Source organism: Melanerpes formicivorus, unplaced genomic scaffold (genome assembly GCF_026170545.1).
Source record: "Melanerpes formicivorus ecotype bairdi unplaced genomic scaffold, bMelFor1.0.p_v2 SCAF_134, whole genome shotgun sequence".
NCBI lineage: Eukaryota > Metazoa > Chordata > Aves > Piciformes > Picidae > Melanerpes > Melanerpes formicivorus.
The window spans coordinates 322,699-349,866 of NW_027142486.1; the positions used below are offsets into that span (position 1 = coordinate 322,699).

The 27,168-nt window shown below is 65.5% G+C and overlaps 1 protein-coding gene, 1 long non-coding RNA gene and 1 other non-coding gene across 4 annotated transcripts; all 3 read right to left on the reverse strand.

Moving 5' to 3' along the window:
- Positions 1–9,346: 9,346 nt before the first annotated feature.
- LOC137456633 (uncharacterized) lies at positions 9,347–11,114 on the reverse strand. Its single transcript, XR_010991063.1, has 2 exons — positions 10,746–11,114; positions 9,347–10,313 (listed from the first exon to the last, which is right to left on the reverse strand). It is a non-coding gene; the product is annotated as an uncharacterized lncRNA (long non-coding RNA).
- Positions 10,454–10,535, reverse strand: LOC137456698 (small nucleolar RNA SNORD45). The gene has a single exon (XR_010991082.1). It is a non-coding gene; the product is annotated as a small nucleolar RNA SNORD45 (small nucleolar RNA).
- A 3,459-nt stretch (positions 11,115–14,573) lies between the features above and the next one.
- LOC137456640 (medium-chain specific acyl-CoA dehydrogenase, mitochondrial-like) lies at positions 14,574–25,409 on the reverse strand. 2 transcript variants are annotated; one of them, XM_068168206.1, is made up of 12 exons: positions 25,317–25,409; positions 23,733–23,832; positions 22,948–23,045; positions 22,755–22,824; positions 21,743–21,843; positions 21,577–21,657; positions 20,818–20,948; positions 19,832–19,940; positions 18,899–19,039; positions 17,912–18,007; positions 16,304–16,552; positions 14,574–14,969 (listed from the first exon to the last, which is right to left on the reverse strand). In XM_068168206.1, exons 1-12 carry the CDS (start codon positions 25,338–25,340, stop codon positions 14,898–14,900), a joined length of 1,272 nt encoding a protein of 423 aa, XP_068024307.1. In that variant the 5' UTR covers positions 25,341–25,409; the 3' UTR covers positions 14,574–14,897. The 2 variants fall into 2 exon arrangements, with proteins under 2 accessions (XP_068024307.1, XP_068024308.1); XM_068168207.1 differs by having other exon boundaries at positions 23,733–23,829; positions 25,317–25,397.
- Positions 25,410–27,168: the final 1,759 nt, after the last annotated feature.

Below are 27,168 nucleotides of genomic sequence, written 5' to 3' on the forward strand. Positions count from 1 at the left end.
TCCCACAGTAAAACCAACAGATGCTTGCACACCCACTCTGAAGCAACCCCTGGAGCATCTTCTCTAGCTGGTAGGATATTACAGTATCACAGTATCACAGTATCACTTAGGTTGGAAAGGACCTCGAGGATCATCGAGTCCAACCTATCAACACAGACCCCATGCCTAGACCATGGCACCAAGTGCCACGTCCAATCTCCCCTTGAACGCCTCCAGGGTCGATGACTCAACCACCTCCCTGGGCAACCCGTTCCAATGACGAACAACTCGCTCAGTGAAGAACTTCCTCCTCACCTCGAGTCTAAACTTCCCCTGGCGCAGCTTGAGACTGTGTCCTCTTGTTCTGGTGCTGGTTGCCTGGGAGAAGAGGCCAACCCCTTCCTGGCTACAACCACCCTTCAGGTAGTTGTAGAGGGCAATGAGGTCACCCCTGAACCTCCTCTTCTCCAGGCTAAACAACCCCAGCTCCCTCAGCCTCTCCTCATAGGGCTTGTGCTCAAGGCCTCTCCCCAGCCTTGTTGCCCTTCTCTGGACACATTCAAGTGTCTCAATGTCCTTCTTAAACTGAGGGGCCCAGAACTGGACACAGGACTCAAGGTGTGGCCTAACCAAAGCAGAGTACAGGGGCACTATGACCTCCCTGCTCCTGCTGGCCACACTGTTCCTAATGCAGGCCAGGATGCTATTGGCCCTCCTGGCCACCTGGGCACACTGCTGGCTCATATTCAGGTGGCTGTCGATCAGCACCCCCAGGTCCCTCTCTGTTTGGCAGCTCTCAGCCACTCCGACCCCAGCCTGTAGCTCTGCATGGGATTGCCGTAGCCAAAGTGCAGCACTCAGCACTTGGACTTGTTGAATGCCATCCCATTGGACTCTGCCCATCTGAGTGTGTCAGTGCCAGACTAACAAATAGGACTTCAGTGTACACTTAGGCATTGGAACAGGCTGCCCAGGAAAGTGGTGGAGACGCCATGCCTGGAGGCTTAAAAACCCAAACATGTAGATGTGGCACTTTGAGACAGGGTTGTGAGAGTCTGATAAGTTTGTCTCTCTCTATGTGAGTCAACAAAGATAAAGTGTAGCAGAGCCACTGGAAAGAAGGTGGAAAGAATCCTGTCCACCAATCCTGGATGCAAATCAGCTTGTGATTGCATCGTGATAACACGGGACTACAACAATGGACCCAAGGACCCAGCCATCACACCTTTAGGGCAAGACCTCCACCCATCAAGTACCCTGGGCAGGGTGATACAATGGGTTTTACCACCTGTTTCCTGAGGTGTAAGGAATGTGGGGAGCCTTGTCTGGATGGAGACGTCCCCCTCCAGCCAGGATCTCTTGCTCAAACACACAGCAATACACAGAACCTAAGGATTATTTCCTGCCACTGGAATTCCTGAGGGACATACCTAAGGACTAAAACCTGTATAAAAGACTTGAGCAACTACTGGTTTGAGGAGAGAAACAGAGGAGAGAAACAGGAGAGAGAAACAGAGGAGAGAAACAGGAGAGAGAAACAGAGGAGAGAAACAGGAGAGAGAAACAGAGGAGAGAAACAGGAGAGAGAAACAGAGGAGAGAAACGGGGAGAAAAACGGAGATGAAGGCAAACACAGGAGCCGGGCCAGGCCGCTGAGAAGAGAAAGCCGGGACAATGCTGCTCTGGAGAAAAGAAGCTGCCCGGAGGACCACAGCTCCAGCCAAGCCTCAGCACCCTTTCTCTACAGACCCAGGCTGCCCAGAGGAGCCTCAGCACCGTTCCTGTACCAACGCAACATCTCCCCAGAGGACCACAGCTGTTCTCCAGCAAAAGCCTCACCACTGTTTCTCTACAAACCCAACATCTCCTGCAGCACCTTTCCTCCACAGACTTTAACTGTCTTGGGGGGGGTGAGGGGTGTGGTAATAGAATTCCTTTCCTCTTCTCTCTCTCTTCTACTTTCTCTATTTTCTCCCTCTCCCTTTCTTATGACCACTTTATTTATGTAATCAATAGTCTAGCTGTTGATACTTTGGCCTCGTTTGTGCCTTTAATTTCACAACACGGGAATACTTAAAAGAACTGTGTCTCCGGACCGAGACATCTAAAGTCTCCGGACCTTGACAAGGGTTTACGTGGCAGTGCTGGGCTGATGGATGGTTGGACTTGATGATCTTAGAGGACTGTAGCTCTGAGCAACCTGATCTAGTGTGAGGGGTCCCTGCCCGTGGCAGGGGGGTTGGAACTAGATGATCCTTGAGGTCCCTTCCAACCCTGACAATTCTATGATTCTATGACTTTCTGTGATTCTATGAAACAAGGTTTTAATGAGGGAAAGAACAAAAGCTCCAGCTTTTGAGGTAGTGCCTGAGATCATAAGAAACTGGACTTGATCTTACAGTGGCTTCCTTCCAGCTCTGTGACCTTTGTAACCTCTGTGTTAATGTGAGTCGTGCACAACGAATCCTGCAGCTGATAAAATAGGTCCTGAGTATTTCATTGCCTCTGTAGTGCTTGGAGAGGGTTTGTGCCAGGGGAAAGCCAAGCTGTGGGAGTACAGCTGCACTTCTGTGTGCTCCTACCCTCTGGGGTCCTGGAGGCAGCCAGGAGTGGTCTGCAAAAGGACAGGCAGTTCTTTCTGAAGAGGGTTTTTCCTGAGAGCAGGCAGAACCTTGACCCCAGAAGAGGGAGGTCTTTTTATCATTGAATCACAGAACAGTTTGAGTTGGAAGGGACCTTTACAGCTCACCTGGTCTGACCCCCCTGTAAGTGAGCAGAGACATCTTTAGCTAGATCAGGTCGCTCAGGATTTATAATCATCTTTATGTGAAGCACTTGTGACTGAAAGAACAGGTTAGGATTGTGTAAAGCAACCATCTGCTGCTTGCCTACACGCTGAATGTTGTACCTGTTTGCTGTCCCTTGCATGCAGCTGCCAGAGAAGATCCTTGCTGGGGTGTGGATTTCACTGTGGTTCCTCCTCCAGGAGATGGCGAAGGGCTCCTTCACAGGGAGGTGGATGCTGAAACCTTTTGAGCTACCACCTGAAGAGTGTGTGGGAGCAATATTAAAGCTGAGTACACAAGAAACAAAGATCCTTTCCTGTGATATTTTTTTTCTGCCTTAGAGAAGAAGATTGTAAGGCATGCTTGGTTTGTTTTCTATTAACAAAGCTGTGCCTTAGCTTGCTACAGGCTGGGGTCAGAGTGGCTGGAGGGCGGCCAGGCGGAGAGGGACCTGGGGGTGCTGGTTGATGGTAGGCTGAACATGAGCCTACGGTGTGCCCAGGCAGCCAGGAGGGCCAAGGGCATCCTGGCCTGCATCAGGAACAGTGTGGCCAGCAGGAGCAGGGAGGTCATTCTGCCCCTGTACACTGCACTGGTTAGGCCACACCTCGAGTACTGTGTCCAGTTCTGGGTCCCCTCAGTTTAGGAAGGAGGTTGACTTGCTGGAAGGTGTCCAGAGAAGGGCAACAAAGTTGGTGAGGGGCTTGGAACACAGCCCTGTGAGGAGAGGCTGAGGGAGCTGGGAGCCTGGAGAAGAGGAGGCTCAGGGGTGACCTTATTGCTGTCAACAGCTACCTGAAGGGGGGTTGTAGACAGGCAGAGGTTGGTCTCTTCTCCCAGGCAGCCAGCACCAGAACAAGAGGACACAGTCTCAGGCTGTGCCAGGGGAGGTTCAGGTTGGATGTTAGGAAGAAGTTCTACACAGAGAGAGTGATTGCCCATTGGAATGGGCTGCCTGGGGAGGTGGTGGATTCACCATCACTGGAGGTGTTCAGGAGGTGACTTGACAGGGTGCTTGGTTACATGGGTTAGTTGGTTGGGTGGTGTTGGATGATAGGTTGGACTTGATGATCTTGAAGGTCTCTTCCAACCTGGTCTGGTCTATTCTATTCTATTCTATTCTATTCTATTCTATTCTATTCATTCTGCTCTGCCTATTGTCCTAGGCCACAATACCCATTTTTCACTTCAGTGAGCACTAAAACTCCTGCCAGTTTTGTCTAACAGAAAGAAAATCTTGAGAATACTTTTCCTGTAAGAAGAGCAGAGTCATTAGGAGTCATTTCAGATTTGCAAGCTTTTCTCTTTCAGTGTGGATCAGTAAATGCTGTTTGTGTTTACCTCTCCCCCCCATACCAGATGGAAGATGTGCATGGTAACTCTATAAACTGATTGAAGAATCCCAGAATCATTTCAGTTGGGAAAGGCCTTTAAAATTAAAACAATTAGAATTAAAACAAAACAAAACCAACCCCCCCCAAGAAAAAACTAGGAGCTACTGATACAAGCATCTGGAGCATCAGCTCCTTAAATGGGAGCAGCTTTTTGTTTCTGTGAAGTTCATAGTATCATAGGATCAGTCAGGGTTGGAAGGGACCACAAGGATCAGCTAGTTCCAACCCCCCTGCCATGGGCAGGCTCAGGCTCAGACTCTCAGGGAGTGGCAGGACTGGGGGGAATGGAATGAAGCTGGAGGTGGGGAGATTCAGGCTGGAGGGGAGGAGGAAGTTCTTCCCCATGAGAGTGGTGAAGCCCTGGAATGGGTTGTGCAGGGAGGTGGTCGAGGCCCCGTCCCTGGGGGTGTTTAAGGCCAGGCTGGATGAGGCTCTGGCCAGGCTGATCTAGTGTGGGGTGTCCCTGCCCATGGCAGGGGGGTTGGAACTAGATGATCCTTGTGGTCCCTTCCAACTCTGACTGATTCTATGATACTATGATGATGTCTGCATTAGGAGAGCATCTCCTGCCTGGAGGTGTCCTGCACCCTGCCCTGGCAGGAGCTGCACTGATGGTCTCTGGAGGTCTCTTCCAGCCCCTCGCAGCCTGTGCCACTTTGAGAGGTTTCTGAGGCTGTGCAGCTAATGGAAACTACTCTCAGCTCATATGCACAGGTCTCCTCCTCCTCCTCCTTGTGACAGGTTGAGGCAGACCCCTCCCCACCATGGGCAGAAAGAACGACTCAGACAGATTGCAGAAGTGGTGGAAAGTTCAAATGGAAAGCAGTGAATGTTTGCAGAGAGCCAGGCCCCCAGGGCTCCTCCCCCCACCCCAAAACCTCTAGGCTAGTCTCAGCTGGCCAGATCTGAGACTGCCCATCCCCCCGTGGGACATCTCCCCCAGTTACTGGGTGACAGAGGAGGAAGAAAGAGAAAGTGCCAGACCCTGTGCTGGATCTGATAGTGGCACAGAGAATTATGGTAGGAAATGCCTGGTCTCCTGTGTCTGCCCCCTGGGCTGGACCTCTGGACACAGGAAGCACCCCACGGAGCAGAGGGCACCCAGCCCAAACTGCTACACTCCTCAATTGCAATCCCAGCTGGCCAGGGGCTCACGGGGCAGAGCTCCTCCCTCCTGCAACAGGATCCTCCCAAGCCAGCCCTTAGCACCTCTCCTGCCTGGCTTTGTGGAGACCACCTGGGGCCAGGAGGGATCTGTGCACCCCAGGACAGGATCCTGGTTTGCTCCACAGCCTTCAGTTCATCTTTTCCCTTCAGCAGCAGCTGGAGTCCTGTGCCCAGCTCTGGGCCCCTCCATGCCAGAGAAGGGCAACAAGGCTGGGGAAGGGGTTGGGGCAGAGGGGATCTGGCATCACCTTTTCCCTTCAGCCCCTTCCAGCGCAGGGCCTCCTGGCTTGGCCACCTCTGCTCAGTGGCCAGAGGCCAAGCTGCGTTGTTGCCACCAGGCTCTCTCCCAAGCTCAGGCTCAAAGCTGTCTCAGGCTCTGGCTCAAAGCTCTGGGCTCTGGCTCAGGTTCACAGTTCAGGCTCAGGGCTCTAGCTCACAGCTCTGGGCTCCTGCCATGGCTAGGCCACCGCTGCCATGGCATGGGAAAGGTACCACTGCCAGGCCATAGCTAGGGCACCACTGCCAGGGCACAGCCAGGACACTGCTGCCAGGCCATAGCTAGGGCACCGCTGCCAGGGCACAGCTAGGACACTGCTGCCAGGCCATGGCTAGGACACTGCTGCCAGGGCAGTGCTAGGACACCGCTGCCAGGCCATAGCCAGGGCACCGTTGCCAGGCCATGGCAGCAGCTCCACCCCCAAGGCACAGCACCACCACCACTGAGCCCCTGGTGCAGTGCTGCAGTGCGGAGGCTGTGCCGCAGCCAGCGAGAGGCTGCCGCAGGGCAGCAGTTGTGGTCCTGAGCTGGTCCCTGGCTGAGCTCCTGGTTGTGAAGAGCAGCTCAGGACGTTGGGATTGGAAGGCACCTCCAGAGCTCATCAGCTCCAACCCCAAGAGGAGCTCTCAGAGCCTGCTGAGTGCCAGGGGTTGGCTGCAGGATGAGAGCAGCAGAGAGGTTAAGGCAATCCCAGTGGAGGTTGGGTTTGGTCTCTGCTGCTGGGGTTCTGAGCTGTGCCCTCCTGCCTTCTGGCCTCAAGGATCTCCAGAGCTCCCTTCCAGCCTCTACCAATCTATGGTTCCAGGATTCTTGGCAGCTTTTTCTACTTGGCTTCTGTAGAAGGTGCAGGGGAGGGTGGCTGAGCTCCTCGGGGGCCCTTTGTGCCCAGGAGGGGGCAAAGAGCTGAATCCAAGCTGCAGGGGCACGGGGGGGGGGGGTGGGGGGTGGTGGTCCTGTGCTGCTCCTCTGTGTGTGTGTGAAGGTAAATGCACTCTGGGCCTGTTCCCTGCCCTGGGGCTGTGGTGAGTTGCTCTCTGGCAACACAATGCCAGTTGGGCTTCCAGCCCCTGGGTGTGCTGAGCTTTGCTCTCTGGGGCAGAGTGCTGAAGGCACAGCCAGTGGCTGGGGGACTGAACTCACCCAGGACAAGCAGCAGCTCCAAGAGAGCTCCTGGGGAGCTGCCTGCACCCCACAGGTGTGGCGTTGGTAGGGCCAGACAGGCCTGGGACAGCCATGGTGCCCTGGTGGCCAGGAAGGCCAATGGGGTCCTGGTGTGCACTGAGAGTGTCCAGCAGGCTGTGGGGGGCTGCAGTTCCCCCTTCCCATTAGCTAAGCACAACTGAGGCAGCTGGAAGCCAATGGGAGCTGCATTGGCAAGCACAGGCTGCACTCTACCCCAGAGTGCAATGAATGTGTGCAGGGCACACAGGAGCTGCAGGGGAGCTACAGTGGCACACAGGTGTTTGCAGGCAGAAAATAGCACAGAACCCCCCTGGCACCCTCTGGTTCCACTGCCCCCCCAAACCTCCTCCCCTTTCTCTGTGGTAAAAGGCAGGCATGTCAGCAGGAGAGGCAGTGCTGTGTGCTCATCTTCTCTCAAGGCCAGCCAGCAGCAGTCCTTGATCTCCCCAAGCAAAGCAGAAAGCACAGGAGAAAAGGAATGGGAATGGAAGTGCAATGTGAAAGATGCTATGGAACAGCTGCTGCTCTACCCTGCTGCCCACTGGATTGGTTTCATCTTCTGTTCTCCTTTCCACACCCAAGAGGGAATCATTTATATTTCTCTCCTTTTCTGCTTGAAATCTGCAGCTGAATTTCAAAGGCACAGCCTGAAACTGCCACACAGGTGCAGGGAGGCTCTCCTCCCCCTCTGCTCCGCCCTCATCTTCAGCACTGCCTTCACTTGTGGGCTCCCCAGTTCAGGGGGGACAGGGATCTGCTGGAGAGAGCCCAAGGGAGGGCTGTGAGGATGCTGAAGGGACTGCAGCACTGCCTGGGGAGGAGAGGCTGAGAGCCCTGGGGCTGTGCAGTCTGGAGAGGAGAGGCTGAGAGGGATCTGATCAATGTCTCTCCATAGCTGAGGGCTGGGGGTCAGGAGGGAGGGGACAGGGCCAGGGCCAGGGCCAGCCTCTGCTGACTTGCTCCCTGTGACAGGACAAGGGGCAGTGGATGGAAGCTGCAGCACAGGAGGTTCCACCTCAACACCAGGAGGAACTTCTTCCCTGTGAGGGTCACAGAGCCCTGGAGCAGGCTGCCCAGAGAGGTTGTGGAGTCTCCTTCTCTGGAGCTGCTGAAGGCCTGGCCTGGATGTGCTCCTGTGTGACCTGAGCTACAGTGCATGGCCCTGCTCTGGCAAGGGGCTTGGACTCCATGGCACCTATGGGTCCCTTCCAGTCCCTGCCATCTGTGATCCTCTGATCTGTGATCCTCATCCTGGGACTGGGGGCTGGTGCTCAGGGTGAGGTCAGCACAGTTCCTGCTGTGGGAGCAGCACAGGAAACCTCTGGCTCCTGGCTGCAGCTCCAGGCTCTGCCTCTCCCCTCTGGCCCCTGGCTGCAGCTCCAGGCTCTGCCTCTCCCCTCTGGCTCCTGGCTGCAGCTCCAGGCTCTGGCTCTCCCCTCTGGCCCCTGGCTGCAGCTCCAGGCTCTGCCTCTCCCCTCTGGCCCCTGGCTGCAGCTCCAGGCTCTGGCTCTGCCCTCTGGCTCCTGGCTGCAGCTCCAGGCTCTGGCTCTGCCCTCAGGCTCCTGGCTGCAGCTCCAGGCTCTGGTTCTGCCCTCTGGCTCCTGGCTGCAGCTCCAGGCTCTGGCTCTCCCCTCTGGCTCCTGGCTGCAGCTCCAGGCTGTGGCTCTCCCCTTTGGCTCCTGGCTGCAGCTCCAGGCTGTGGCTCTCCCCTCTGGCTCCTGGCTGCAGCTCCAGGCTGTGGCTCTCCCCTCGGGCTCCTGGCTGCAGCTCCAGGCTCTGGCTCTCCATTCTGGCTCCTGGCTGCAGCTCCAGGCTGTGGCTCTCCCCTCTGGCTCCTGGCTGCAGCTCCAGGCTGTGGCTCTCCCCTCTGGCTCCTGGCTGCAGCTCCAGGCTGTGGCTCTCCCCTCGGGCTCCTGGCTGCAGCTCCAGGCTGTGGCTCTCCCCTCTGGCTCCTGGCTGCAGCTCCAGGCTCTGGCTCTCAGGTCCAGCTCACAGGTTCAGCTCTGGCTCTGGTTCTATCTGGCTCTCAGCTCTGGCTGTGGGCTCTGTCCTCAGCTGCCTCAGGCTCTCCTCACAGCTCTCCCACTGCCTGCAGCAGCTCTGTCCCTCTGGGCTGGACTCGCTCCAGCAGCTCCCTGAGGCTCTTCTGGAACTGAGGACCCAGAGCTGGACACAAGATTCCAGATGTGGCCTGAGCAGAGGAGCAGGAGAACCTCTCTGCCCTACTGCCCAGTGGTGGCATAGCCCTGGCCTGGCAGTGCTGCCCCAGCTGGTGCCCCCAGGCAGCAGGGCACAGCCTGGGCACAGCCTGGCCTGGGGGAGAGGCTCAGCTCTCGCCTCCTGCCTCCACCACCTCTACTGAGGGACCAGAGGCCAAGCAGCATTGTTGCCACCAGGCTCTCCTCTGTCAAGCCCAAGGAGCTCTGGCTGTGAGCTTCTGGCCTTGCTGAAGCTGTCTGGAGCTGCCCTCAGTGGGAAGGACCAACCCCAACCTGAGCCTTGAGCCCTGCTGCAGAGAAGCTCCTGGGGAGAGCTGAGGATCAATACACTGGGGATGGCTCTTCAGTTGTTGGTATCTTTATTGAGGCTGCCAAGGATCCATCCTGCAGCAAGAGAGCCTGAGAGAGGACTCAGGAGGGGCAGGCCAGCCAGGGGGGAAAGGCAGAAGAAAGCTCCCTGGGAGTGGGGAAGACCAAGAGTGCCAGGAGCTGCTGTGCTGAGAGGGAGAGCTCTGGCAGAGCCCCTCTGCTGCAGAGCCTTCTGCACTGCTCACAGCCACACCAAGGCTGGGGCTGGAAGGGAGCTGCAAAGCTCCAAGCCCTGCAGCCAGCAGAGCTCCCCAGCTGCAGCAGGCTGCCCTGGGCCACCCTGGAAGCCTTTTCCCTGCAGGGCAGCAGCTCTGCTCTGCTCCTGGCCCCTCTCCTGTGCACCCAGACTCTGGAAGCCTGGAATGCTTTGGCCTGGAAGGGAGCTGCAAAGGTCACCCAGTGCAAGCCCTGCAGCCAGCAGGGACATCCTCAGCTGCAGCAGGCTGCCCAGGGCCCTGTGCAGCCTCCCCTTGGAGATCTGCAGGCATGGCCCCAAGCCCCTCCCTGGGCCACCTGTGGCAGTGCTCCAGCAGCCTCCTGCTGCAGAACTTGTTCCTCACATCCAAGCTCAACCTGCTCTGCTCTCAGCCCAAACCATTGTCCCTGCTCCTGGCCCTGCAGCCCCTTGGCAGCAGTCCCTCTGCAGCCCTCTTGGAGCCCCTGCAGGGGCTGGGAGCTGCTCTGAGGTCTCCCTGCAGCCTTCTCCTCCCCAGGCTGCACAGCCCCAGCTCCTCAGCCTGGCCCCAGAGCAGAGCTCCTCAGCCTCTGCTCCTCCTGGGGGCTTCCTCTGGACCCTCTCCAGCAGCTCCAGGTCCTTCCTGTGCTGAGGGCTCCAGAGCTGGACACAGCCCTGCAGGTGAGGGCAGAGCAGGGCAGAGCTGAACTCTTCTCCCAGGGAAGGCAGAGCAGGAGCCCCCTGCAGGGCTGGAGTGGAAGCAACCTGGGGGGGAAGAAAGAGAAGGCTTTGTGGGCAGCTCCTTGAGCCCCAGCTGTGCCCCTCCTGCTCAGGCTGGGCTCAGAGCTGGCACCTGGCTGGGCAAGGGCCCCAGGGTGCCAGCAACCCCAGGGCCTGCAGCTCCCTGGGCCTCAGAGTAATTCTAGAGCTGAAGAGGTTGGGCATCAGCTGGCATCAGCTAATACATGCCAAGGATCATCACTGACCCAGGGAGGCTGCTGCCCTGGGGCCAGCCAAGCTGCCACCACTGCCAGCCCCAGCCAGGGGCACAGAGCAGGCCTGGATGCCAGGGCCAGCAGGCAGGGCCAGCTGCAGGGAGCCCAGAGCCCCCCTGAGCAGCAGGGGGAGGCACAAGCTGCAGGGGGAGGAGGAGGCCAAGCCCCAGCAGGGCCCAGAGGGCTGTGGGGCAGCACTGACCTGAGCCTGCCAGGTGCTGTGGCGAGGTCCAGCAGCTCAGCAGGGCAGCTCCTGGGCACACAGCTTCAGCTCTGCACTGCCAGCTGCTGCTCCCTGAGAGAGCAGCAAGGGAGCCTCTGTCAGACACAGCAGAGGGCAGCAGGGCACCTTGCTGGGCACTGCCAGCAGCTGCACTCTGCCCCCTGCAGCCAGCTGGGGGCTGCTGGGATGGCCCTGGGGGGGCAAAGCCTCCTGGCACCTGCAGCCCCAGCTCAGCTCTGCTGCCAGCTGCAGGCACAGCCAGGGGCAGTGCCCAGCCTGCTGCTGGCCCTCACCCAGCAACCCTGGCCCCAGGGCTGCCAGCTGTCCCCACAGGGCTCCCAGAGCTCCCCAGACCCCCTCCAGCCCCACCCAGAGCTCCCCCAGAGCCTCCCCCCGAGCTCCCCTTCAGCCCTGGCCAGCAGGCAGCACAGCCCCCAGCCCCTGCTCTCCCCACCCCTGGGGGGTTCCCCTGGCTCCCAGCAGGGCCCTGCCCAGCCCCCACTGCCCTGCTGCCTTCCCCTGGCCCCCAGGCAGCCAACCTGCCCCCAGCAGGCTGCAGCAGCACAGCCCAGGGAGGGCTTCTGCTCCGCCCCCGGCCCGGGGGGGGCCCCCTGGGGCCGCTGCTCCTGCAGGGGAGGGGGCAGGGCAGGCAGCCAGGCCCTGGGGCACAACAGGCAGCAGAGCTTCGAGCCCCAGCTGAGAGGATGGAGCCCGGGGCCGCCCCCGGCCCGCAGCTGCCTGCGGCTCAGCGCAGCCCCAGCCCGGAGCGGTCGGCAGCAGCTGCTGCACGGCCAGGAGCGGCAGGGACCCAGGGAGGCCTCCCGCGGCCAGCCCTGCCCCGGGCCCTGCGCCGGCTGCCAGCGGCTCCGCTCCGCCCGCACTCCCCCGGGGCCTGCCCGCGGCCTCGGCCCCGCTCCTCTCGCCCTGCCCCGGGGGCTCCTCCGCCCGCACCGAGCCCCGGCCGGAGACCGAGGAGCTGCCGCCGCCGGAGAGCAGGCGGCGGGGCCGGGGCGGCCACAACGGCAGCGCCACAACGGCAGCGCCTCCCGCAGCTCCCCGCAGCCATCCCTGCCGCTGCCGGCCGGGGCTCGCCCCGGGGCTCCCCGCTGCAGCTCTCGCTCTGCCGCTGCCTGCCGCTGCCGGCCGGGGCTCGCCCCGGGGCTCCCCGCTGCAGCTCTCGCTCTGCCGCTGCCGGCCGGGGCTCGCCCCGGGGCTCCCCGCTGCAGCTCTCGCTCTGCCGCTGCCGGCCGGGGCTCGCCCCGGGGCTCCCCGCTGCCGCTCTCGCTCTGCCGCTGCCGGCCGGGGCTCGCCCCGGGGCTCCCCGCTGCCGCTCTCGCTCTGCCGCTGCCGGCCGGGGCTCGCCCCGGGGCTCCCCGCTGCAGCTCTCGCTCTGCCGCTGCCGGCCGGGGCTCGCCCCGGGGCTCCCCGCTGCAGCTCTCGCTCTGCCGCTGCCGGCCGGGGCTCGCCCCGGGGCTCCCCGCTGCCGCTCTCGCTCTGCCGCTCCCTGCCGCTGCCGCCGGAGCCTCTCTCGCGCCGCAGCCAAAGCCACCCCGGCCGGGCCCTGCCTGCGCCGCGCGGCAGCCGCGGGAAAGAGGCACGCGGCCGAGGGGCGGGGCCGAACGGGGCAGGCTCAGGCCCCCGGCAGGGCTGTGCCATTGGCGCTCGCCTGAGCCGCGCGGCTAGGCGCAGCCTCGAAGGTGCCTCGGGACCCGGCGTTCAGTATAGACAGCCCTGGGCCCGCAAAGGCCCCAGAGCAGGGGGGAGGGGTCATAGTATCATAGTATCAGTCAGGGCTGGAAGGGACCACAAGGATCATCCAGTTCCAATCCCCCTGCCGTGGGCAGGGACACCCCACGCTAGATCAGCCTGGCCAGAGCCTCATCCAGCCTGGACTTAAACACCCCCAGGGACGGGGCCTCAACCACCTCCCTGGACAACCCATTCCAGGGCTTCACCACTCTCACGGGGAAGAACTTCCTCCTCACATCCAGCCTGAATCTCCCCACCTCCAGCTTCATTCCATTCCCCCCAGTCCTATCACTGCCTGAGATCCTGGGCAGTCCCTCCCCAGCCTTCTTGTAGGCCCCCTTCAGATACTGGAAGGCCACAATGAGGTCACCTGGGAGCCTTCTCTTCTCCAGACTGAACAGCCCCAACTCCTTCAGTCTGTCCTCACAGGCGAGGTGCTCCAGCCCTCTGCTCATCCTTGTGGCCCTGCTCTGGACACCTTCCAGCACCTCCACATCCCTTTTGTCATAGGGGCTCCAGAGCTGGACACAGTACTCCAGGTGGGGTCTCCCCAGAGCTGAGCAGAGGGGGAGAATCACCTCCCTTGCCCTGCTGGCCACACTTCTCCTGCTGCAGCCCAGGATCTGATTGGCTTTGCGGGCTGCAAGTGCACACTGAGAGCTCCTGTTGAGCTTCTTGTCCACCAGCACCCCCAAGTCTCTCTCCTCAGGGCTGCTTTCCAGCCAGCCCCTGCCCAGCCTGGATTTGTGCCTGGGGTTGCCTCGACCCAGCTGCAGGACCCTGCCCATGCTCTTATTGAACCTCCTGAGGTTGGCTTGTGCCCACCTCTCCAGCCTGTCCAGGTCCCTCTGGATGGATCCCTTCCCTCCAGCTGTCTGCTGCACCACACAGCTTGGTGCCATCAGCAAACTTGCTGAGGGTGCAGTCAGTGCCACTGTCCATAGCACCCACAGAGATGTTGAACAAGACAGGTCCCAGGACTGATCCCTGAGGGACTGCGCTTGTCACTGCGGCGGGCAGCGGCGGCCGCCGGGGAGGTGTCCCGCAGCGGGGAGCGGCGGCTGCGCTTCCCCAGGCAATCAACCTGGGGCTGGGGGGGAGGGGCCCGGAGCAGGGGGGAGGGGTCCGGAGCAGGGGGGAGGGGTCGGAGCAGGGGGGGAGGGGCCCGGAGCGGGGGGGAGGGGTCCGGAGCAGGGGGGAGGGGTCGGAGCAGGGGGGGAGAGGCTCGGAGCAGGGGGGAGGGGTCTGGAGCAGGGGGGGAGAGGCTCGGAGCAGGGGGGAGGGGTCTGGAGCAGGGGGGAGGGGCTCGGAGCAGGGGGGAGGGGCTCGGAGCAGTGGGGAGGGGCCCGGAGCAGGGGGGCGTGGCCGCAGGCAATCAACGGCGCTGCCGCCGCGGGAGCTGCGGGCGCGGCTGTGCCGCTGACGGGCGGCGGGTCCGGGTCTAGGTTCGGGTCCGGGCGGCTGCTGCCGTAGTCCTGCCGGTTTTGCTCCTCCCCGGCCGCTCTCTCCTCCCTGCCCCCGCACGCCCCCGCAGGGCTCCTTGCCCGGCGGCGCTGCCGGCTCCGTCGCCGCGGGGCTGCCTGCCAGCAGCTCCATCCCTCGGCTGCGCCCCGCGGGGGCTGCTCCCGCCCGGGGCAGAGCTCTGCCTGAGCCCAGCCGCTCCGAGCCCCCCCGGAGAGCCAGGAGCGGAGCAGGCGGCGCCGAGCGCTGCCCGGGCTGGAGCCGGAGGAGCTGCGGCCCCCGCGGAGAAGCCTCTGGGGCGGCGCGGCCGAGGCTGTGTCCCTGCTGGCTGCGGAGCCGCTGCGGGCGGGAGGCCTCCTGCCGGGGAGGCAGCGCAGAGCTCCCCCGGGGCTGCCGCAGGGCCCCGGGGCGGCTGCAGGGCTGGGCACAGAGCCCGGGCTCGGGGCCGGCAGAGCTCTCGCTGAGAGGATGTCCTGGAGCCGGGGGTGCCCGCAGCCCAGCTGCTGGCCCCGAGGGGCTCCTGGGGGAGCAGAGCGGCTCCTGGCAGCTGCCCCGAGGGGGAGACCCCCCCCGGAGCCGGGAGCCCAGAAGGCAATCGGCATTTTGCTCCTGTTTTAATCAGAGGTGCGGTGGGCAGGGGCTGAGCTCTGCTGGCAGCCCCGGGCAGAGCTGTGCCCGGGCAGAGAGCGAGGCCAGAGCCCAGGCGCTGCCCTGGCAGCCCCCAGCTGCCCGGCAGGCACCGAGGTCGGCAGCCAGGAGGGAGGGAGCCAGGGGCAGGCACAGCTCCATCCTGTGCACGGGGCCGGGGCTGGGGCACAAAAGGCTTTCTCCAGGTCTCGGCTGGCCCTGAGCAAGGCCCCCAGAGCCCTGCCCTGGGCACAGGCAGCCTGCAGCAGCCCCAGCCCTGCCCCAGGGCTCTCCTCAGCCCTTGAACTTGGCCAGGTGCTCCCGAGCTATGATCAGCCTCTGGATCTGGGCAGTGCCCTCATAGATCTGCCAAGGGAAGGGGCAGCAGAGTCAGCTGAGCAGCTCCCCACGGCCCAGCAGCTGCTGCCACAGCTGGGACCCTGCCCTGCACCCCCAGGCTGCAGCAGCAGCTGCAGGGCAGCAAAGGGGACAGCAGCCAGCGAGGGCTGAGGGCTGCAGGGAGCCAGGGGCAGGGCTGAGGGCAGCCAGGGGCAGGGCTGAGGGCAGCAAGGGGCAGAGCTGAGGGCAGGGCTGAGGGCAGGCAAGGGCAGGGCTGAGGGCAGGGCTGAGGGCAGCCAGGGGCAGGGCTGAGAGGCAGCCAGGGGCAGAGCTGAGGGCAGGGCTGAGGGCAGGCAAGGGCAGGGCTGAGGGCAGGGCTGAGGGCAGCCAGGGGCAGAGCTGAGAGCAGCCAGGGGCAGAGCTGAGGGCAGGGCTGAGGGCAGGCAAGGGCAGGGCTGAGGGCAGCCAGGGGCAGAGCTGAGAGCAGCCAGGGGCAGAGCTGAGGGCAGGGCTGAGGGCAGGCAAGGGCAGGGCTGAGAGGCAGCCAGAGAGCAGCCAGAGGCAGAGCTGAGGGGCAGCCAGGGGCAGGGCTCAGGGCAGGGCTGAGGGCAGCCAGGGGCAGGGCTCAGGGGCAGGGCTGAGAGCAGGGCTGAGGGCAGCCAAGGGCAGGGCTCAGGGCAGGGCTGAGGGGCAGCCAGGGCAGGGCTCAGGGCAGGGCTGAGGGCAGGGCTGAGGGGCAGCCAGGGCAGGGCTCAGGGCAGGGCTGAGGGGCAGCCAGGGCAGGGCTCAGGGCAGGGCTGAGGGGCAGGGCTGAGGGCAGCCAGGGGCAGGGCTGAGGGGCAGGGCTGAGGGGCAGGGCTCAAGGTAGAGCAAAGGGCAGGGCTGAGGGGCAGCCAGGGTCAGGGCTCAGGGGCAGGGCTGAGGGGCAGCCAGGGACAGGGCTCAGGGTCAGGGCTCAGGGTCAGGGCTCAGGGCAGGGCTGAGGGGCAGCCAGGGGCAGGGCTCAGGGGCAGGGCTCAGGGGCAGGGCTGAGGGCAGGGCTGAGGGGCAGCCAGGGTCAGGGCTCAGGGCAGGGCTGAGGGGCAGGGCTCAGGGTCAGGGCTCAGGGCAGGGCTGAGGGCAGGGCTGAGGGGCAGCCAGGGCAGGGCTCAGGGCAGGGCTGAGGGGCAGCCAGGGCAGGGCTCAGGGCAGGGCTGAGGGGCAGGGCTGAGGGGCAGCCAGGGGCAGGGTTCAGGGCAGGGCTCAGGGTCAGGGCTGAGGGCAGCCAGGGGCAGGGCTCAGGGCAGGGCTGAGGGGCAGTCTGTCTCCCCCGGCTGTGCCAGGCAGCCTCCCCTGCAGGTCCCCTGCTGCCCTGCACTCACCTGGTAGATTTTGGCATCTCTCATCAGCTTCTCCACAGGGTACTCAGTGTTGAAGCCGTTGCCCCCAAAGATCTGCACCGCGTCTGCAGCCACCTGGTTGGCCACGTCGCCGGCGAAGGCCTTGGCGATGGAGGCCTGGAAGGTGTTCCTGCGGCCGGCGTCCACCTCCCAGGCAGCTCTCTGGTAGGCCAAGCGAGCCAGCTCCACCTTCATGGCCATCTCAGCCAGCAGGAAGGACACTGCCTGGTGCTGCCACAGGGACACCCAACCCCCTGAGCGCCCAGCCCGGGGCCTGGCCCAGCCCAGCACAGCACAGCAGAGGCTGCTCCGGGGCTGCTTCTGTGCCTGGGCTGCACTGAGCCCTGCAGGGCTGGCAGCAGGCTCTGGGCTGCACTGAGCCCTGCAGGGCTGGCAGCAGGCTCTGGGCTGCACTGAGCCCTGCAGGGCTGGCAGCAGGCTCTGGGCTGCACTGAGCCCTGCAGGGCTGGCAGCAGGCTCTGGGCTGCACTGAGCCCTGCAGGGCTGGCAGCAGGCTCTGGGCTGCACTGAGCCCTGCAGGGCTGGCAGCAGGCTCTGGGCAGCACTGAGCTCTGCAGGGCTGGCAGCAGGCTCTGGGCTGCACTGAGCTCTGCAGGGCTGGCAGCAGGCTCTGGGCTGCCAGGGGCTGAGCCCTGCAGGGCTGGCAGCAGGCTCTGGGCTGCACTGAGCTCTGCAGGGCTGGCAGCAGGCTCTGGGCTGCACTGAGCTCTGCAGGGCTGGCAGCAGGCTCTGGGCTGCCAGGGGCTGAGCTCTGCAGCACAGGAATGCAGCCTGGGATGCTGCAGCTGAGCTTTGGTGCTCTGAGCTCTGGCTCTGGCTCTCTGCTGGCTCCTGGGGGGCAGAAGGCTCCCAGGAGACCTGAGTGTGGCCTTGCAGGGTCTGCAGGGGGCTACAGAGAGCTGGGGAGGGACTGCTTGGGATGCCAGGGAGGGATGGGAGTTGGGGGGGGATGGACCCCCGGTGGAGCAGGGCAGGTGTGGGTTGGAGAGGAGGGAGAAGCTCTTCCCCATCGGGGGCAGGCAGTGGCAGGGGGGGCCCAGGGGGCTGCTGGAAGCTCTCCAGGCCAGGCTGGATGTGGCTCTGGGCAGCCTGCTGCAGGGGGAAGCGAGCCTGCCCCTGGCAGGGGGTCGGCACCGGGTGGTCCTTGAGGGCCCTGCCCTGGCAGTGCCCTGAGCCCCTGAGCGCTGCCCCTGCCCCCCTCAGGGCTGTGCCCGGCCCTGGGGCTCGCTGGCTCTGGGCTGCTCTGCCCCCCAGAGGCTTCTGCCCCCCGCAGACCTCTCCTGGCTGCAGCTGAAGAGCTCAGCCCTGCCCTGGCAGCCTCGGGGCCTGGCCCGGGGCCGGCTCTGAGCCTGGCTGCGAGCAGCAGGGGCCAGAGGAGCAGCCCAGGAGCTGCTGCAGCGCTGCCTCGGCCCAGCCGGGGCCCAGCTGTGCCCTGGGGCAGCCCGGCAGGGGCAGAGCTGTGCCAGAGCTGCCTGCTGAGCGCCAGGGCACAGCCGGGGGGGGCTCCCTGCTGGCACAGCTGGCAGAAGGCAGCCCCTGGCCCCCTGCCCCTGCAGGCTCTGCTCTCACCTCCACCAGCAGCTTCCCGAAGGTTTTCCTCTCCAGAGCATATTTGGTGGCTTCGTCCAGCGCCCTCCGAGCCAAGCCCACGGCCCCGGCTGCCACCTGCAGGGGCAGGGCAGAGCCTCAGCGCCGGACAGCGCCCCCGGGAGGGCGACCCCGGGAGAGCACCCACGGGAGAGCACCCCTGGGAGAGCACCACGGGCACAGCTCCACCCTTGGCACAGCTCCCCCCCGGGCACAGCTCCCTCCCGGGCACAGCTCCCCCCTGGCACAGCTCCGCCCCCGGGCACAGCTCCCCCCGGGCACAGCTCCCCCCGGGGCACAGCTCCCCCCCCGGGCACAGCTCCCCCCTGGCACAGCTCCCCCCCTGGCACAGCTCCGCCCCCGGGCACAGCTCCCCCCTGGCACAGCTCCCCCCCTGGCACAGCTCCGCCCCCGGGCACAGCTCCCCCCGGGCACAGCTCCCCCCCTGGGCACAGCTTCCCCATGGCACAGCTCCCCATTGGGCACAGCTGCCCCCCGGCACAGCTCCCCCCGGGCACAGCTCCCCCCAGGCACAGCTCCCCCCCAGGCACAGCTCCCCCCCGGGCACAGCTCCCCCTCGGGCACAGCTCCCCCTCGGGCACAGCTCCCCCTCGGGCACAGCTCCCCCCCTGGCACAGCTCCCCCCCGGGCACAGCTCCCCCCGGGCACAGCTCCCCCCCGGGCACAGCTCCCCCTCGGGCACAGCTCCCCCCGGGCACAGCTCCCCCTCGGGCACAGCTCCCCCCCGGGCACAGCTCCCCCTCGGGCACAGCTCCCCCCCTGGCACAGCTCCCCCCTGGCACAGCTCCCCCCTGGGCACAGCTCCCCCCCAGGCACAGCTCTCCCTGGGCACAGCTCCCCCCTGGGCACAGCTCCCCATTGGGCACAGCTCCCCCCCCCGGGCACAGCTCCCCCCCTGGCACAGCTCCCCCCTGGCACAGCTGCCCCGGGGCCGTGCCTGGCACCCACCGGCGGCCTGGTCTTGTCGAAGGCTGCCATGGCGATTTTGAAGCCTGCTCCCTCTGCTCTCAGGACGTTCTCCTGGGGCACTCTCACATCCTCAAAGACGATGCCCCTGGTGTCCGAGCAGCGCTGGCCCATGTTCAGCTCCTGCGGGGGGCAGGGGGCGGTGGGGCAGCTCCCTGGGGGCTGCCGAGGGGCAGCAGGGTGCCAGCGCCTCAGCTGCCCCCGGGCACCAGCCCTGAGCTCTCTGGGCTGCTCTCTGCCCCAGGGCTTCGCTTCCAGCTCCGATTCCCTGCCCGGCCCCAGCTCTGCCTTGCCCCAGCCCGCCCCGGGGCCGGGCAGGATCCTTCCTCTGCCTGGGGCTCAGCCCCGGGGCGCTGCCCGGCTGGGCTCTGTGCTGGGGCTGGCAGAGGCAGGGCAGAGCCCCCCGGGGCGGGCGGGCAGGGAGCTGCAGCTGTGCCCACGGCAGGGCGGGAGGGAGATGGGCAGCGGCCGCCCAGGGCCCTGCCTGCTGCCCGGGGCTGAGCTTCGGCTGCCACCCAGCTGCTGCTCCCCTGCCCGCCCTGGCACGGCCCCAGCCCTGCGCCCCCCGAGGCCTCCTCCCTGGGCAGGAGCAGCTGAGGGCACAGCGCTCGGGGGGCTGTGGCTGCAGCTCTGCCCCTCGCTGCTGGCACCGCTCGGGGCTCCGAGGCGCTCTGGCAGCGGTGCCAGGCCGGCTGCCCTCGGCTCCTGCGGAGGGATCCCTGCCCTGTGCCCAGCCGAGGCTCCCGAGGGAGCCTCCTGCCTGCTGCCCCTGCGCTGGGCAGTGCCAAGCTCCCTGCGGGCGGGCAGGGGCCGCGGGCGCTGCCCCGAGGCCTCTCCTCTCAGGGCAGCTGGGGGCTGCCTGGGTGAGGAGCCCAGAGAGGCTCCTGGGCTGGCAGGGCAGGGCCTGCTCCTCACCTTCCTGCCAACCTGGATGCCAGGGCTGTTGGCCTCCACGATGAAGCCGGTGAAGGCTTTGCCCGCAGGAGCTTTGGGGTCCGGGTGGGTGCGAGCCAGCAGGAAGTACCTGGGGGGAAGCAGAGGGCAGGGGGCAGCAGCTCCCCAGCCAGAGGCTGCTCCAGCCGAGGCTCCAGGCAGGCTGTGCCTGAGGGAGCAGCCCTGGGCCCTGGGCCCTGGCCCCAGCGCTGCAGGGCAGTGCCAGTGCAGCCCTCCCTGCAGGAGCCCAGAGCTGCTGCAGCTCCCTGGCAGCGGCAGCCAAGGCTCTGCCCCCCGCAGCTGTGCCAAGGCTGCAGCCTGCAGCTGGCTCCAGGGGCAGCGAAGGAAGCTGCGGAGAGCAGAGAGGCTCCAGGGGCCACTGGGGACCTGCTGGCAGCCTCCTGCCTGCACGGCTCTGGGGCTGAGCCCAAGGGGGGAGGATTTGCTGTGGCTCCAGCGGCGCCCAGGGGCACCAGGGAGGTCCTCTGGTGGCTCTGCCTGGGCCGAGGCCATGGCAGGGGCAGGAAAAGCAGCTGGAGGTTGGGAAGGTGGAAACCTTTTCCCCTTGGCTGGCAAAGAAGGAAGGAGCTGGGGAGGAGCAAGGGCCGGGAGGTGGAGGAGCAGGCTCGGGCTGGCAGCAGGAGCAGCTCAGCTCAGCGCCCACAGCCCCCAGGCCAGGCCAGGGGCTGGGCAGAGCCTCCTGAGCTCGGTGCAGGAGCTCTCAGCGCTGCTGCCCTGCCCTGAGGAGCAAGAGAAGTGCCTGGGGCCGGCAGCAGCAGCCCCTGAGAGCCTCTGCCGGCTGCAGATGGCAGCTCCCGGCCCAGGTCCCCCTGCAGGCGGCGCCGACCTGGGTGCTGGCTGCAGGCTGCTGGGGCCCCGGGGCCGTGGCAGAGGCTGCCAGGGCCAGCAGGCTGTGCCTCGGGGCCAGAGCTGGGTGCCCAGCAGGCACAGGGCAGAAGCCTACACACCAGTTGGCTTTGCCCCCGTTGGTGATCCACATCTTCTGCCCATTGATGATGTATTCATCGCCCTTCTTCTCAGCCCTGGTCTGGATGCCAGCCACGTCAGAGCCTGCCCCGGGCTCTGTCACACAGTAGGCCTGGGGGAGAGGCAGAGCAGAAGCCTCAGCAGCAGAGGCTGAGCTGGGGCAGCCCCCAGCCGCTGCAGCAGCCCCGGGCTGGGCTGGGACAGCCTGCACTCCAGTGCCTGCAGGAGCCCCAGGGGCTGCAGCAGGAGCCCCAGCAGCTGCCTGGGCGAGGATCCGGCCCCGGGGGGGTCACTGCCCTCAGAAATCCGCAGGGATGCTGAGAATTGGCTCTGGGAGCCGACCAGGAGCAGCCTGCAGCTTGTCCCGGGCCCCGGGCTGGGAGCTGAGCAGCTGCAAGCCTGGCAGCAGCAGCCCGGGGGAGGCTCTGGGGGCTCCCTGCTCTGCCCCCGAGGAGCCTCAGCTGGGCAGCTCCGCAGGCCCTGCCCAGGGCTCTCTGCTCCCTGCTGGCTCCCAGGCAGCCCCGGGGGAAGGGTTGGGCCCCAGCCCTGCAGCTCTGTGCCCCTCGGGGCCGGGGCTGGGCCGGGGCCATCCCTGCAGCGCTGTGGGAGGGGGGCAGCAGAGGCTCTGCCCTGCAGGAGGGGCTCAGGGCGGCTGCAAGCAGCCACTCAGCATCCCCTGCCTGTGGCCTCGGGGCCGGCAGCGGCCAGGGGCAGGCTGCAGGGCTCTGGGCTGTACTCACACACATCAGAGGCTCCTCTGTCATCCTGCCCAGGTACTTCTGCTGCTGCTGCTGGTTGCCTGCAATGATCACTGGCATTTGCTGCAAGGGAACACTCAGAGCATGAACCCAGCTCGGGCAGGGGCCCAGGAGGTGGTGGGGGGAGGCAGGAGCAGGCAGCACTCACCCCCAGGGAGTTGGCCTCGATGGCAGTCTGGACCCCAGTGCAGCCATAAGCCAGCTCCTCGGTGATCATGCAAGCATCAAAGGTGCCCAGGCCCAGCCCCCCTGCAGGGGAAGGGTGGCACCGACTGAGGGCAGCCCCCAGGGGGGCCCTCTGAGTGCCCCCAGACCCTGAGTGCCCCCCAGCCCCTCAAGAGCCTCCCAGCCCCTCAAGAGCCTCCCAGCCCCTCTGAGTGCCCCCCAGACCCTGAGTGCCCCCAGCCACTCTGAGTGCCCCCCAGCCCCTGAGTGCCCCCCAGCCCCTCAAGAGCCTCCCAGCCCCCTGAGTGCCCCCCAAGCCCCCTGGATGCCCCCCAGCCCCTCTGAGTGCCCCCCAAGCCCCCTGGATGCCCCCCAGCCCCTGAGTGCCCCCCAAGCCCCCTGGATGCCCCCCAAGCCCCTGAGTGCCCCCCAGCCCCTCTGAGTGTCCCAAGCCCCCTGGATGCCCTCCAGGTGCCCTCTGGAGGGACCTCCAGAGCCCCCCCAGGGGCACCCAGGGCAGGGCTGCCAGGGCCACATCCAGGGGGGCTGGGAAGGCTCCAGGGCAGGAGGCTCCACGGCCTCACACCACAGAGGTTTCTCCTCCTGCCCAGGTGGCAGCTCCTGGGCTCCAGCTTGGCCTCCCTGCCCCCTGCCCTCTCCCTGGGCACCACCAGACAGAGCCTGGCCCCTTCCTCTTGCCCCGCACCCCTCAGCCCTCTCCTCCCCAGACTCCACAGCCCCAAGGGCTCTCAGCCCTCCAGGCCCCCCCAGCATCTCCCCAGCCCCTGCTGGGCTCTCTCCAGCAGCAGCTTCCCCCTGCAGGGCCTGGCCCCTGCCTGCCCCCAGCCAGCCCCAGCCCAGCTGGCTGCAGAGAGCTGTGCCAGGGCCAGAGGGGCTGCCAGGGGGCACAGCGTGGCAGGGACGCAGCCCTGGGCTCTGGGCAGCCCCTGCAGAGCCCCTGGGGGGCAGAGGAAGGGCCCCAGGGGTTTGCTCACCACAGCTCTCTGGGATGTGAGTGTTCATCAGGCCAAGCTCCCAGGCTCGTTTGATGAGGGGCACAGGGTACTGGCAGAGAGAGGGCAGGGCAGGCAGCACTCAGCACGGGGCACAGCCTGCCCGTGCCAGGGGCAGCTGGGGGCTGCTCTGTGCCCCCCAGGGCTGCTCTGTGCCCCCTGCAGGCAGCTTTACCTCCCCAGTCCTGTCGTACTCAGCAGCCACAGGAATGATCTCCTCCAGGGCAAACTTCCGAGCCGTGGCCTGGAACTCCTTCTGCTCCTCACTCAGCTCTGCCAGGCCAGCCCCGGGCACAGCACAGTCACCAGGGCTGCCAGCCCAGCAGGCAGGGCCCAGCCCAGCAGGCAGAGCGGCTCAGCCGCCCCTGGCTGCCCGCAGAAAGCCTCCTCAGAGCCCTCCCTGACCCCCCCGGGGCCCCCCCAGAGCAGGGCAGCGGAGCGGGCAGTGCCAGGGCAGCTGCGCCGCAGTGCCCCACGCCAGGAGCCGCTGCCCGGCGGAGGGAGGGCAGCAGGAGCTGGGGGCAGAGCGCTGCTGCCGCTGCTGTGCCCGTTCCGGCCGCTCAGCTCCAGCGCCTGGCTGTGCCCCGCGGCGGCTGCAGCGCCCCCTGCAGCGGCCCAGGGGCAGGGCAACCTCTGCCTGCCCTGGCCCCGTGCCCAAGCCCGGCTCAGGCCGCAGGCAGCCACCGCAGCGCTGCAAGAGCCAAGCTGGGGACAGCTCCCGCGGGCGGCTCTGGCAGCCCAGCAGCTCCAGCCGGAGCCTGGCCGAGGGCAGGAGCAGCTCCCCCAGAGCCCCCCCCCGGGCCTGGCTGCCCTGAGCCGGCAGGGAAGGACTTTGGGGCTCCCAAAGCTGGGAGAGCAGCAGAGAAAGCTGCCCGGAGCCGAGGCCTGCCCTGGGCACTGCCAGGGAGCTGCAGCACAGCTGAGCTCTGTCCCTGCCCCTTGCCCACCCTCAGCACTCACCGAAGCTGAAGCCAGCCCCAGCTGTGCTGCTGTGCACATCTGGAGCAGCTCTGCTGGTCAGGGATCTCCATCCTTGCCCTGCCACAGCTCGCAGCACCTGCTGGGGACAGCAGAGCCGGGGGGGGGGGTCAGAGGCTGGGGGAGAGCAGAGCCGGGGGGGGTCAGAGGCTGGGGGAGAGCAGAGCCTGGGGGGGTCAGAGGCTGGGGGAGAGCAGAGCCTGGAGGGGTCAGAGGCTGGGGGAGAGCAGAGCCTGGAGGGGTCAGAGGCTGGGGGAGAGCAGAGCCGGGGGGGGGTCAGAGGCTGGGGGAGAGCAGAGCCGGGGGGGGGTCAGAGGCTGGGGGAGAGCAGAGCCTGGAGGGGTCAGAGGCTGGGGGAGAGCAGAGCCGGGGGGGATCAGAGGCTGGGGGAGAGCAGAGCCTGGAGGGGTCAGAGGCTGGGGGAGAACAGAGCCTGGAGGGGGTCAGAGGCTGGGGGAGAGCAGAGCCGGGGGGGGGTCAGAGGCTGGGGGAGAACAGAGCCTGGAGGGGGTCAGAGGCTGGGGGAGAGCAGAGCCTGGAGGGGTCAGAGGCTAGGGGAGAGCAGAGCCGTGGGGGGGTCAGAGGCTGGGGGAGAACAGAGCCTGGAGGGGGTCAGAGGCTGGGGGAGAGCAGAGCCGGGGGGGGTCAGAGGCTGGGGGAGAGCAGAGCCGGGGGGGGTCAGAGGCTGGGGACAGCAGAGCCTGGAGGGGTCAGAGGCTGGGGGAGAGCAGAGCCGGGGGGGGTCAGAGGCTGGGGGACACAGAACTGCCCCTGGGGGCTCTGCTGCCGCCCTGCGGACACAGAACTGCCCCCGGGGACACAGAACTGCCCCTGGGGACACAGAACTGCCCCTGGGGCTCTGCCGCCGCCCTGGGGACACAGAACTGCCCTGGGGACACAGAACTGTCCTGGGGACACAGAACTGCCCTGGGGACACAGAACTGCCCCTGGGGACACAGAACTGCCCCGGGGACACAGAACTGCCCCTGGGGACACAGAACTGCCCCTGGGGGCTCTGCTGCCGCCCTGGGGACACAGAACTGTCCTGGAGACACAGAACTGCCCCTGGGGCTCTGCTGCCGCCCTGGGGACACAGAACTGCCCTGGGGACACAGAACTGTCCTGGGGCTCTGCTGCCGCCCTGGGGACACAGAACTGTCCTGGGGACACAGAACTGTCCTGGGGCTCTGCTGCCGCCCTGGCTCTCCGCCGCTGGCCGCTCCCTGCCTGTCCCTTCGCCCTTCACCTTTCCCCCACTGCGGCGCTGCCTGTGCCGGGAGCAGCCCCGGGCGGAGCCGTCGGAGCTCCGGCGGCCGCCGCCCGCAGCCGAGGCAGCTCCGGCTCCTTGCGGGGCAGCTGCCGCCCCCCGGGGTCGCCTCCAGGCCCTGCCCTGCCCCGGGTCGAAGCCTTCCGGGCTCGGAGCTGGCGGCGCTCGGCCAGAGCCCGATCCCAGCGGCGGCGGCGAGACCCTCCCCAGCCCTGCCTCGGCGGAGCCCCGAAGCCTCCTGCGGCCCTTCCCGTCCCGTCCCGGCTGCCCGCAGCCCCCGGGGATCTCCTCGGCCTCACCCGGCCGGCTCCGAACGCTGCCATCTCGGGGAGGTCGCTGGGCGGCCGCGGAGGCTCTCGGCCGTGCCCCGCTGGGCGGCGCCGGGGGCGGCTCCGGGGCGGTCCCGAGAGCGGCTCCGCGGCGCGACCGAGGGCAGGTCCCGGGGCCGTCCGCTCCGCTCGGCCCTGGCTCTCCGCCTTCCGCCGCTCCTCGGCGCCTCCGCGGTGCTCTGCTCCCCGCCCGCGGCTCGGCACCGCCGCCCGCTCCCCGCTGTCCGCTCCCGGCCGCTCCGAGCTGCCCCCGGAGCCGGGGAGAGGCAGAGGGAATCCAGGAATTTAGGATGCAAGGCGAGCTGTGGCCGCAGCAATTGGAGAGACCCGACCAGGAAATGCCCTGTGGAGTCTCCCTTCACTCACAGTTTTATTAAACTTCTCTCTGTTGTGAGCAGCAACTTGAGAGGATTTTCCCTTGCAGCTGGGAGCTTCGTCCGGGAGCTTCCACACCTCTCAGGGGCGGCAGCTGGAGATGGGGATGGGCAGCAGCCCCTCCTGCTTTTGGTGATCGATTCCCTCCAGTGGCTGCTGGCACCGAAAGGCTGATTGGAGACCTGAGGGCAACAAAGCTGGGGAGGGGTCTGGAGCACAGCCCTGTGAGGAGAGGCTGAGGGAGCTGGGGTTGCTTAGCCTGGAGAAGAGGAGGCTCAGGGGAGACCTTCTTGCTCTCTCCAACTCCCTGAAGGGAGGTTGTAGACAGACAGGGGCTGGTCTCTTCTCCCAGGCAAGCAGCACCAGAACAAGAGGACACAGTCTCAAGCTGTGCCAGGGGAGGTTCAGACTGGATGTTAGGAAGAAATTCTGCACAGAGAGAGAGATTGTCCATTGGGATGTGCTGCCCTGGGAGGTGGTGGAGTCACCATCACTGGAGGTGCTCAAGAAGGGATTGGATGTGGCACTTGGAGCCATGGTTTAGTTAGCCATGAGCTGTTGGGTGTTTGGTTGGACTTGATGATCTCTGAGGTCTTTTCCAACCTTATTGATTCTATGATTCTCTGAAATCTCCCTGGGGAGTGCTATGGGAACTGCAGGAAGGCCTGGGTGACCACCCCACCTGTCATAGAATGAATGAGGTTGGAAGAGACCTCAAAGATCATCAAGTCCAACCTATTATCTAGTACCTAACACCTCCTGACAGCTAAACCATGGCTCCAAGTGCCATGTTCAATCCCCTCTTGAACACCTCCACGGATGGGGACTCCATCACCTCCCTGGGCAGCACATCCCAATGGCCAATTCCTCTTGCTGGGAAGAACTTCCTCCTGACCTCCAGCCTAAACCTCCCCTGGCACAGCTTGAGACTGTGTCCTCTTGTTCTGGTGCTGGGTGCCTGGGAAAAGAGACCAACCCCTACCTGGCTATAACCTCCCTGCAGGGAGTTGGAGAGAGCAAGAAGGTCTCCCCTGAGCCTCCTCTTCTCCAGGCTAAGCAACCCCAGCTCCCTCAGCCTCTCCTCCTAGGGCTGTGCTCCAGACCCCTCCCCAGCTTTCTTGCCCTTCTCTGGACACATTCAAGAGTCTCAATATATCTCTTGAATTGAGGAGCCCAGAGCTGGACACAGGACTCAAGGTGTGGCCTAACCAGTGCTGAGCACAGGGCAGGATGAGCTCCCTGCTCCTGCTGGCCACACTGCTCCTGACCCATGGCAATATATAGCTGGAAAGTTCCTAGGGGAGGGTGCTGAGGCCTTGGGGTATTTCTGCACATTCCCCCAGAGATAACTAAGGAAATGATGGTCTGCAGGAGCTGGGGCCTGCAGCTCTCCTTGCTGGTGGCAGGGAGGGGGAGTGCCACAGGCAGGGGAGGAGGGAGGGGGGAG